At 42.8% G+C, this 12196-nt stretch overlaps 1 protein-coding gene across 8 annotated transcripts in view; it reads left to right on the top strand.

Moving 5' to 3' along the window:
* Dennd2b (DENN domain containing 2B) overlaps nucleotides 1–12196 on the top strand; it is a 178281-nt gene that overhangs the window by 140910 nt on the left and 25175 nt on the right. For 6 of the 8 annotated variants that reach the window (XM_051192585.1, XM_051192586.1, XM_051192588.1 and 3 more), the window contains 2 exons: nucleotides 2675–3916; nucleotides 7462–7598. In XM_051192585.1, the coding sequence (XP_051048542.1) occupies nucleotides 2675–3916; nucleotides 7462–7598 (1379 nt within the window). The remainder of the gene's footprint in view (nucleotides 1–2674; nucleotides 3917–7461; nucleotides 7599–12196) is intronic. The other 2 variants (XM_051192590.1, XM_051192589.1) reach the window with 1 other exon arrangement.

Raw genomic sequence — 12196 nt, 5'->3', positions numbered from 1 at the left:
GATGGATCTCTGTGAGTTTGAGGCCAATCTGGTCTACAAAGTGAGTTCCAGGACAGACAGATAAACCCTGTCTTGAAACAATCTTAAGATTGGCAGTGATTATCATAATAGATGCCAGAAAAAATGTGCTGAAGAGGAAGCTTGCTCATAGCTCTCTTCAGTAAGTCCACTCACCTTTACTTTTTCCTCTCTTTTCTGTTCAAAATCATAGAGTGCTTTATAGATATCAACCCACATGACTTAAACAAGAGCTCTATCAGGGAAGTGCCTGATGTTTATAAATGATGTGTTCTAGCCTGGGCTTTGTCCAGCACTGTGGAGGGTTCTGCTGATCTATGCTTGGTGGCTTGAGAATTCACAAAGATAGAAGAGGCTACTATTTACTAGTTGTTTTTCATTTCTTATCCATTAAAAAGTTTTAAAAATTACCATATGAAATAGGGGGTTCCATTATAGAATTTGAATACATACATGTTTTCTATTACCCTCTTCTCCTACCATAAGATCTCTTTTCTCCCTTTCATAATCCCTTTTCTAGTTTCATGACCCTGTAATATATGTATTACATATGTATATGTGTGAATCTTGGATCTGTATATGAGAGAAAACATGTGGTTCTGTGTCTTGATCACAGAAATATAAGAATTTCTAATTCCATCTATTTTCCTACAGATGTCATGATTTAATATTTTTCTTTATGGCTGGGTAACACCCCAGTGTGTATATGAACCATATTCATCTATTGATAGATATCTGGGCTATTTCCACTTTGTAGTTATTGTAAACAGTGCAGCAATAAGCATAGATGTAAAAGTATCTTTGTGCTAGGACTTAGAGTCCTTTGGTACTGTTTTCTCTTTTAAGAGCAACATAGTATAGTATAAATTTATATTGTAGCTACATTACTTACCAGCTGAGTGACTTTGGGTGAGATGTTTCTTTACGTCATTGTATCTTTTTATTTGTAGCATAAAGACAACAATATATAATAATTACCTAGTAGAATTTTCATGAAGATAAAATAAGTTCATGTATATATGAACATTTTCTGAAATCTGTGTATGGATTTCAAGCTGGGAAACAGCTGAGGCTTGTTGGATATGAAGCCACTTTTGAAGGGTAGAGCTAACTAAAGAGCCTTCTGAGAGAGTAGAAAGAATTCTTTCTTGAGGGACCTGCCTAACCTTGGGGATCCTAATTCTGGTCAGGAAATGGGATCCTGTATCCAGTAACACAGTCATAGGGGAAACACCCAAAGGTTTAAAGTCCAAATAGTTTGAGCCTATACATTTGAGAATACTTTAGGAAGTTGGACCTGTTTTGCTACAGCTAATAAAAGTTGGTCATTAGCATTTTCTTCTCATCTGCACATTCATTGTTATCATGGTAATAGCTCAGGGATAGTTATACTGTAAAAAGTAGAATTACCACAGAACATCCCAGATATTCAGGAATATTGATAAATAATGAATCTTCCAAAAGACTGAACAACTGCATTTTTTCTAGAAATTCTGAGACAATCCTTGGCATCTATGTCAAAGTTGGAAGGCAGTAAGTGTCACCTAATGAGGGACAGTTAGAAGTTGGGTCTCAAAGGCCACACACATGAAAGCATTCTCAAATTTCTCTCTGTTTTTCTACGGGGTTTTCTTTTATTATTGCTTCTAAATGCACAATTCTTTTCTTCTAGCCACTGAAATCTGAACATAGCATAATGTCTGAGCATTAGGAAACTGATAAAAGGTCATGTACAATCACAGGCTCCATACAGCATACAGGGACATGCAGTACTTAGAAAACATAATATAAAGCAATCTATTCATGTCCATTCAATACTTAATATGTGTTCAATGCAGGAAGGCATAGATGTTTCCTTTACTATGGCAGATAGTGTCTTAGGCTTTAGAAGAATTAAAATACCATTTGTAGCTACTCAGTTTTAATACTGTAAGTTGGAAGTAGCCACAGAAAAAAACATGAACAAAGGAGTGTGGATGTGTCTGTTAGAAAATTATTTACAAATCAATGAAGATGCCCAGATTTGGGGCCAGGGTCATATCATGTGATTTTTTATATATATATATATATATATATATATATATATATATATATATATATATGAATGATTAAATAGATGGAAACCTGGCCCCCCCCAAAAAAATGTAGAATTACCAATTTCTGCTTTCTTCTACAGAGAGACAGTTGGCCATTTAGCAGCATATTACTGGTCTTACTGTTGTAGTTGACAGCAGCAGACTCTTGGGATTTTCTAGTGTATTGTAGAACAGTGTTCTGCCCCATACATTACTCAGATCTCTAAGGATGAGCTAGACAGAAAGGCTCATGGAGGCTAACCTGCTGTGGTTAAAGAGCTGTTCTCTACTTGAGGACAGCCTTGAAGATACCTATTACTTGAAGAGTACCTTTTTCTTTATTTTGGACACACTATCCCAGGTTGGCTTCAAACTTACTGTGTATCTAATGATAACCTTGAACTTATGATCCTCCTCCCTCCATCTCTCAAGTGATGGGATTGGGGGGCAGGGCACTTACATAGTATTTTTGAGACTTCTACAGGAACAGAACATCAGAGTGAAGCACAACCCCCTTCATCCCCAAACCTGGTTTTTAAACCACTCACCACCATTTTCTTTTTTCTCCTTTTTGCTCTTAGGTCTCAGTCAGTCTCTCCACCTCCCGTTTTGTACCCACCAAGAAGTCCCATCTACCCACTCAGTGATAGTGAAACCTCAGCCTGCAGGTACCCCAGCCACTCTAACTCCCAGGTGATCCTCAAGGACCGGCACCCTCGCAGTCCTTCACTCCTAGGTCCTCAGGATCCCTCCCCAGAGACTTCACCACCCATCTGTACCCTCAAGGCTACCAGTTTCAGTTACTTGGACAGAACTCCTTCAGTGCGCAAGAAAGAGGACCAGAAGGAGACTGTCCATGGTGCAGCCCAGGATGTAGAGGGTGTGGCTGCTTGCCTCCCCCTTGCCCAGAGCACCCCATTCCTAGGGCCAGCGGCTGGCCCACGGAGTGTCTTGCTGACTTGCACTGGTACCCGAGCCCATAGTCAGGGCATCCGGGAGAAGATTTCAGCATGGGAAGGTCGCCGAGAGGCTTCACCCAGGATGAATCTGTGTGGAGAGAAGCGGGAGGGCTCTGGGAGCGAATGGGCAGCCAGTGACGGCTGCCCCAGTGTGGGCTGCCCCAGTGTGGTGCCATCTCCCTGCAGTTCAGAAAAGACCTTTGATTTCAAAGGCCTCCGGAGGATGAGCAGGACCTTCTCTGAGTGTTCCTACCCTGAGACAGAGGAAGAGGGAGAGGCACTCCCTGTGCGAGACTCTTTATACAGGCTGGAGAAGCGGCCAAGCCGGAGTGAGCCCAGTGCTTTGCTCAGGGGTCATGGCAGCAGGAAAGAGAGCTCAGCAGTGCTGAGCCGGATCCAGAAAATTGAGCAAGTCCTAAAGGAGCAGCCTGGCCGGGGTCTCCCTCAGCTCCCCAGCAGCTGTTACAGTGTAGACTATGGGAGGAGGAAGACTGGAACCTTGGGTACCTTGGAGGAGCCAACAGGGAGTGCAAGTTTGAGCTCCAGCAGGGCAACTGTAAGGGAGGCAGGCCCACCTCTGGACAGGGAAGGCATTGGTTCCATGAAGTCAGGGACCCCTAGAAATAGCCCTAGCCCACAGCTGCTGCCTTCAAAGGGCTCCCCTGATCCTGCTGTGAACCCTGTCCCCAAACCTAAGCGTACCTTTGAATACGAGGCTGACAAGAACCCCAAGACTAAGCCAAGTAATGGTCTACCTCCTTCACCCACACCTGCTGCTCCACCCCCCTTGCCTTCCACACCAGCTCCACCAGTCACCCGGAGACCAAAGAAGGACATACGTGGTCACCGGAAGTCACAGAACAGGTAAGGCATGCCCTCCTGTATTGGGTAGTGGGACCCAGTGCATTATTTTAAATGGAAGAAGCAAAAACAGATTGTGCTTGGGTCATGAGTGTGCTACAAGTTCTGAAGCACCAAGTAGTTGTTAGTTTGACAGTTGTGGCTGGGGAAATGAAAATGTTTCTCCTGTGCCCTCCTGCCTGCCCATCCGCCCTCCCTTCCTTCCTCCTTCCCTTCCCTTCTCTCCTCTCTCTCTCTCTTTGTCTCTCTCTGTCTCTCTCTCCCTCTCTCTCTCTCTCTTCCTCTCTCTCCCTCCCTCTCTCTCCCTCTCTCTCCCTCTCTGTCTCTCCCTCTCTCTCTCCTCATCATTTTGTAGCTGGCCTGGAATTTGCTATGAACTAGGCTGGCTTTGAACTCACATAGATCCTCTTGCCTTGGCCTCCTAAGTCCTAAGTGCTAGGTTTAAAGTCATCTACTAATGCCAGGCCTGTTCTTCTGCTCTTGAATGGGAGAGGGAAAGAAGGTGAAAGTCACTCTTGGCAGTGCTGGGTAATGAAGCTAGGTTTGTTGGGTTGAGCTAGCTATGTTAAATATTTTTTTATCCATCCCTGGAAGGTTAAAGCTGTCTTCACTGTAGGTCTTCTAAAGAAGACAGTCTTTTGAAGGACTGATAGGATATTAACCTCACAGACACATGAAGTGCCTGCTCTGAAAGCTGATTTTTTTTTTTAAAAAAAAAGTTTTAATCGTTTATTTTTATATTACATGCATTGGTGTTTTGCCTGCATGCGTTATCTGTTGGATTTCCTGGTACTGGAGTTAGAGACAGCAGTGAGCTGCCATGTGGGTGCTAGGAATTGGACTCAGATCCTCTAGGAGAGCAATCTGTGCTCTTAATGGATAACCCATCTCTCTAGATCCCTGAAAATTAATTCCTTAAAGTGAAACTGTACCAGAGGAGCTCATTTTATCATCAATACAGGGATGTTGACAAATTCAGAACGATTTTTCTCTTGAGGGGCTCAACCTGTACAGGTGCCCTGGTTCTGTTTCAAAGGTTGGTTCTTGGGTTCCAAAAAAAGAGATATATGGGAAAATATTTCACCAGCTTCTTGGCTAAATCCAAGAACCACCTTTTCTGGGAGCTTCCATTTGTTCCTGGTCAGTCTTGATACTTTTGGCCCTGAACTAGTAGATACAAGCAGTGGAATCTGGAGCTGGTGAAAGTTGAAAGATAGCTGTTAACCTGATTCTGTGGCAGATTGGAAGCAAGCATTCTTTGGAATCTTTACCTTTAACTACCAAGATCATTTCCCTTCTGGGGATTTTCTAGTATATTACTATTTTTCATGCTTAGTCCAGTATATTCTGTCTCAACTATAGACTTTCCATGTGTAGAGGAAGAATCACAAGGTTCAAGACTACTGAGTCAGGGTACCTCACAGCTATCTACAGTCTTATGTTTTGGCCTATCCCAAGAATGCTTTTGGCTCCTTAATTTATTTACCAGCCTGCCAAGTAAACTTGCTTTGTCCATATTCATACATTTCTGCTAACATCCATCTAGATCCTGCTATACACCTAACCTTGTGTTGGTCCAAGGGACCCATAGACAAGTAAGACATGGTTCTTCCTTCAAGGACTTGATGATCTGATATATAGATAAATCGTAGACACCATGTTATGTACCATGATCCCTTGCAGTGCAGAATGCAGCAGACTCAGAGGTGAAGCATTTAAATTCAGCTCAGAAGTGAGGGAGGTCACTCCTGGAGGTAATAACTGAGCCAGAGTTAGCATAACAAAAAACAGTTGGCTAGGTAGCAAGGAATGGGAAAAAGTTGATCAACCTGAAGGTGTTGTATGTATTCCCATATGTTACATTTGCATGTAATTTGTGTGTGTGCGCGCGCGCGCGCACACACACACACACACACACACGAGTATGATGGAGTCTCTTAAAGAATTTTTCAGACTTTAGCATGTGCATTTGGAGAAAAAGAGAAACAGTTCAAATAGTATGGGCTATTGTGCTTGCTTGTCTAAATCTTGAGTTTTCCCCCTGAGGAGCATATGATGGTAAGTTTGTTTGTATGTCAGGCATGCTTCTTACAAACTTATTTTAAAGAAATGAAAAACCAGATATTTATTATATTCAGTGGGGGGGGGCATAAAATTTCTGAGGAAGAGAGGCTAGGGAGCTGGCTTAGTCAGTTTCATGCTTGCCATACAAGGATGAAAATTGGAGTTTGTATTCCTAGCACCCCTGTAAAAACTGAGCATTGTACATGGCAACCCCAGCTGGTGGGGGTGGACTCAAAACAGGCAGATCCCTGGAGCTAGTGGGCTAGCCAGCCTAGATAAATCAATGAGCTCCAGAGACTGTGTCTCAAAAAAACAAGGCACACAAGAGTGGCACAGACCTTTAATTAATCCCAGCACTTGGGAGACAGGTAGAGTTTGAAGCAAGGCTGGTCTGCATAGTAAGCTCCAAGCCAGCCAAGGCCACACAGAATGAGACCCTGTCTCAAAAACAAACACAAAATACAAGGTGGAAAGTAATCAAGAAAGATAACCATGCCCGGTTTCCACACTCATATGAACATGCACACATAACAACAAATTCTGGAGGGGAAATAGACTCTGTTTATCTTGATGAAGGCAATGTGTTGGCCTTCAACATGGTATATGTATAAGATGTCCAGTCTATTCTTAAATGAAGACTTGATCTCACATAATATTTGACTTTTTAGTTGGGAAGTCTGGGCCCAAGACAGAAATGTATGAGTTATCAAGAATAAAGTGCTTGGCCATGGATATTTGTACATATGAGAAAAGGACAGGATTCTGAGAAACCAGGACATTTAAAAGGCCACTTAGAACTGTATATCTTTCAAATCCCAACACTCAGAAGGTTATAGGCAGGTAATTTTTGTTAGTTTAAGACCAGCTTGGTCTGTATAGTGAGTTTGAGGTCAGCTAGGGCTACATAGAGAGACCTTGTCTAAAAACAGCCTTTTAAAAAAGAGAATCCTAGCCAGGCATGAGGGAGGAAAGGAAGGAGAGAGGGAGGGTGGGAGGGAAACAGAAAGGCACACACAGAGAGAGAGAGAGAGAGAATGAGAGAGAATGAGAGAGAACACGTATATTTGATATGCCATCTGATCACTTTTTAAAATTTATTATGCTTTTTATTTTTGGCATGTATGTGAAGATCAGAGAATACCTTATAAGAATATCTATTTATTTATTTATTTATTTGTTTGTTTGTTTGTTTATTTATTTATTTATTTATTTCCACATGGGTACTGGGGTCATTAGGCTTGGTGGCAAGCACCTTTTCCTGCTGAGCTATCTATCATCTTACTAGCCCAGACAAAAAATGTTTTTAAACTGTGGACATTATAGTCACTCAGACTGGGGCCCTTTAGACTGTGTTGTCTTCTTGCTCAGAGGTATAATAACAAGTTCGAAGAGGGGGGCCTCTGATCATTACTGTTTCCCATGACTGTTCCCAGCAACACAAAGGGATCTTATATAGCCAAAATAACTCTTGCTCTTGTCCACAGAAAATCCTTTGAGTTTGAGGATGCATCTAGTCTCCAGTCCCTGTACCCCTCTTCTCCTACTGAGAATGGTACTGAGTGTCAACCCAAGTTTGGATCCAAGAGCACTTTAGAAGAGAATGCCTATGAAGATATTGTGGGTAAGCAGGGGTAGAGGTGGTGGGGGTGGGCCTTCCTTAGGGTCTGTTCTAGTATCTGTTCTAGATACTAGAAGATGTTCCAAGGTTCACTTCATGTGGAACAGCATGGTTCCTTCCACCTTAGGTAGTTTCTGGAAATGACAACAGAGAAGCTGAGCCTAACCCTGAGTGAGCTGAAATCCTGTGGCCTTTGGGACCACAGGAAGAAACAAATGACATCATCCCTTTCTTGTGTTTTTTGAAGACTTGAGACCAACAGATACTCTTATCTGTGTACCCATAGGCAAGTCACTTAACTTTTTCAGGGCTCTGTTTTTCTACAAAACAAAGGCACCATGAGAATCTGAACAATAACACTAATAGTAATACCACTTAAGACTGTTGTTAGGAGGTTTGGAGAAATGACTCAGAGTTAAGAGTACTGGATACCCTTCCAGAGGACCCAAGTTCAATTCCCATCACCAATGTGGTAGCCCATAACTGTCTGTAACTCTAGTTCTACAGGGATGTTTTATACCTTCTTCTGACCTCCATGAGTACTACACACACATGATGCACACTGTGTACATTCAGGCAAATACTTGTATATATAAAATACAAATAAATAAAGTCTCAAAAAATTTTGTTAGGATTAAATGAGCTAAGTATGTGACACTGGCAGATTTGGTGTCTAGTATAAGCCTCCTTCCTGGTTCAAAGACATCTGTTATTTCCCAGTGTCTTAAGAAGCAAGGGAGTTCAGTGGGGTGCCATTTATAATAGTTCTTCCTTCCTGACCTAAGTCCCTCCCAGAGACCCACTCACAAGGGTTTCTGGTATGAAATTTGATGGGACAGGCATTCAGATGCATATCCCAGTTTCATAGATTCTAAAAAAAGAGGACTCCTGTGTCACAAAGGACTTTGTCATTTATGGCACAGCAGGCATCATGAGCTCCATGTTTCCTCAGCCATAATGGCATGAGGCTTTGGGAAGAAGGCCTCAGTAGAGGTGCCAAGTCCCACATTTATAGGAGACACTGGGTTTTTCAAAGACTTATAGTAAATCTGCTCAGTTGTTGCCTTATAAGAACAGTTTCTGGTCAGAAAACAGATTGTCTCTGGCTGGGCCATAGACAGTATCTTTACCTTTCAGGGCTGTTTTCTATACAAACACCTGGAAAATATAGTGTGGAATCATTCATTCCTCCTGCCCTGAAGAGCTGCAGTGCAATACTTTTAGAGTTACCTCCCAGCAAGGGAGTAAGCATGGTATAATCAGGCTTGATTTCAAGGGTCTACAAAGGAATGAATGACATATTCTTGGGTTTGATTTGTTTGGGATATTTTTGTTTGTTTTTGAGACATGTCTTTTGCTGTGCATCTCAGCATAGTCTGGAACTCTAAATCCCCCTGCCTCAGCTGTCGGAGTAACAGGATTACAGTAGGCATATGCTATCCTTTGGCAATTTTTTGGTGTTCATTTTAGTTCTATCCTCATCTCCTTCAGGGAAGTGTTGATTCTGTGTGAAATGTGTCTCTGAATAGATCAACAAAGCAGGGAGAAGCAGTGTGCTGTCCTCATTTCAGTGCTGTCTTGTTCTACTCAGCTCTTGAATTCTGAGAACATGGTCTTAACATTAGAGAGAATATTGACCACAGGAAAGAGAACCTTCTAGATTCTTAGGATATGAGAATCTTATGAAGAAGGGACCATCTGATTCCCCTTTTGTCTGTGCTATCTCTTCATAGTTTCCTTCTTATTTTGGTTTATTTTTATTTTTATGCATTATTTTATGCATCTGAGTGTTCTGCCTGGATGTGTGTGTGTGTGAACCATGTGTGTGTCTGGTGCCTGGAGAGGTTGGAAGAGGGCATCTAATCCCCTAGGGAACTGAACTCCTGTTCTCTGTAAGAGCAGCAACCACTGAGCTATTTCGTTAGCCCCCATCGTTTCCTCCTTACCAATTGCTGGACTAGCACTTTTTGGAGTATAGTAGCCACGTTCATACTAACATACATATTCTTTCCTATGTATGGGGAATGTAGCATGTGTCCATAGAAAAGTGCATTGCAACAGTAAGATTGCAAGAACAGGAGGCCTCCAACAACAGGAAAGACTGGGGAGGGAAGCCTTTTCTCTACTACTTGGAAAATGATAGCTCTGTATTCAGAGCTGACACAGGGCTGCAGGGATTAGAGCCAAAGGTCCAGAGTTAAGGTAAGCAGTTAAGAAAAATGCTTCAGTGCCTGTTTTATTTTGTACAACTTTCATCTCCAGCTCATCTGTCAGAAAAGCATCCAGCCTGCTGTGTGTTTCCTTACCTCCTCATACAGTATCCCAGAGTAGGAGAACATTTTTAATGAGTGAAGAGACAGCTCTGATGTTTCATCTTTACATCCTCATTCCAGCCTCCCTGCCTCCTATCACAGGGTCATTTTCAATTGGCAAAAATTGTAATGTTATCATTACTGCTCAGGGCTCTTGAGAGTTCACTGTGACTGCCATATGATGGTAGAAAGCTGTATCCCTGTTATCCCTGCAGCACAACTGGCAGGGAGAACTGCAATCCTTCTTTGCTTACATGCCTTGGGAGGCCTTTCTGTGCTGCCCAAGAATTCCAGGGGAGGATATATTCTTACAGCAACTGAACTAAGAGAAGAAGACAGGGGGCTTCTCTCTCGCTCTCCCTCTCGCTCTCTCCTCTGTTTAGGGTTTCTCTATATCTTTTTTTTTTTTGGTTTTTCAAGACAGGGTTTCTCTGTGTGGCCTTGGCTGTACTGGAACTCACAGATCCACCTTCTCTGCCTCCTGAGTGCTGGGATTAAAGATGTGTACCACCACCACCCAGTTATGGCAACTCTTATAAAGGAACACATTTCATTGAGGCGACAGCTTCCAGGTTCAGTCCATTATCATCACGGCGGGAAACATCTTAATCAGAAGGCAACAGGAAGTGGACTGTGACACTGGGAATGGCTTGGGACATTATGAGACCTCAAAGCCTAATCCCACAGTGACATACTTCCTCCAATAAGGTCATGCCTACTCCGACAAAGACATACTTCCTAATAGTGTCATTCCCAATAAGTTTATTGGGACCAATTGCCTTCAAAATAACACAGGGTGTTTGGGAGAAATGTTTTTGAGGTAATGTCTGGGCACAGAACTATTTCCTGGGCCTTCTTAGTAGGGCAGGCTATATCTGCCTCTCATGTGTTAGGATGACTGTTTTCTACTTTGGGATATTACATGAAGAGACAAGAAATGTAGGGACTGTTTGGTTGGCTTCTTAGATGGATGAGGTAAAGTTGGGATTGGGCATCTTCCTTAATCATTAACCTAACTTCTGGATCCTTGGAGCCTTGTGAAGAAGGAAGGGGAATGGGATATAGGAAAGAGGCTAAGACAGTCCCCCAGGCATTGATTTGGGTGTTTTCCTTTTTTGGGTTGGGGTGGAGATACTACCCTCAAGAGTCTGTTAGGCCAATGCCTTGGGTGTATTTTTTTGTTTTGGAACTCCCACAGCAGCTCAATCTGAATCTTAGGACCTAACTAGAGAGAAAAACTACAAGGGGAAATATTTTCTGTTAGATTCTGGTTGGTTTTCATCCACTTTCTTCAAAGAGGTTCAGGAATGTAGAGCCCTCTTAGAGGCTTCTAGAGCTTTCTTGTTACTGAACTTTGAAGGTCACTTTAGGATTGATTAGTGACACTCACTTCTAAGAGCCTTGCTCTTTCTTATGCAGCCTCTGCTTTGTGGGATTAAAGATGTTTCTGCTTCCAATTGTATTATCCAGCTTTGTGCTGCTTCAGGTCCAGTGATACAAAGGAAGCTGTATTCTGGGCCTATGATGATGGATCTGTGAGGGAGGCAGAGAGCACCCATGCTAAATTTCCATCTTGGGTACATCCTTTTGGCCTGCTATTCTTGGATTGTTAGAGATTGTAGCCAATTGGTCCAGAGGCTAATAGGTCATCTCTGTTAACAGCAAACATGAGCAAAGCACTTTGGGGAATTTACTGGCCTCCTGCTGCCCTTATCAGGCATGATGCCTGAGGTACTGCTGGGTGGTATACTCAGAAAGGCAGAAATTTAAAAGGCTGCTGATTTGCAGTAGTTGGGCTCAAAAGGAAATGTGTTGCCTTGCTGCTTCCTGAGGCTGTTGACCTTTGTGTAACTTGACATTTGCCCTTAGAAGATGCTGCTGTTCTATAAAGTGTGCTGTATTTTGAGCCTGATAATAAAAAATGCCCCTTGAAAGCAGCTTACTAAGGAGTTATATAGAGTGGCCTATGCCTAACCAAGGAGCCTGGGCTGCATTTCTGTTGAGATTCCCACTCCCATCAGTAAGCTGAGGACCAGTGAGAGCTTCCAGGATACTGGAACTTCAGTGGGTTACAAGTCAGGACAGAGCCAGTAGACCTTACCAGTAAAGCCTTTTCAGCTTTTTCTCTGCCTTCTCCCATTCACACACTCCCCCCACCCACCCCCAATCTAGGCAACAGTAAGGAATAGACGGAATCTACCAGCATAGATGGTACTGCCACAGGAAGCAAAGCAACCAAGAGGTATAGCCCAGGGAAAGGCTGGGAATTGGTGTCAAGCCTTAGAGGGA

The sequence above is a fragment of the Phodopus roborovskii genome, unplaced genomic scaffold, assembly GCF_943737965.1.
Source record: "Phodopus roborovskii unplaced genomic scaffold, PHOROB, whole genome shotgun sequence".
Lineage (NCBI taxonomy): Eukaryota > Metazoa > Chordata > Mammalia > Rodentia > Cricetidae > Phodopus > Phodopus roborovskii.
The sequence above is the reverse complement of the archived record's forward strand: the minus strand, read 5'-3'. Positions and strand labels throughout refer to the sequence as shown.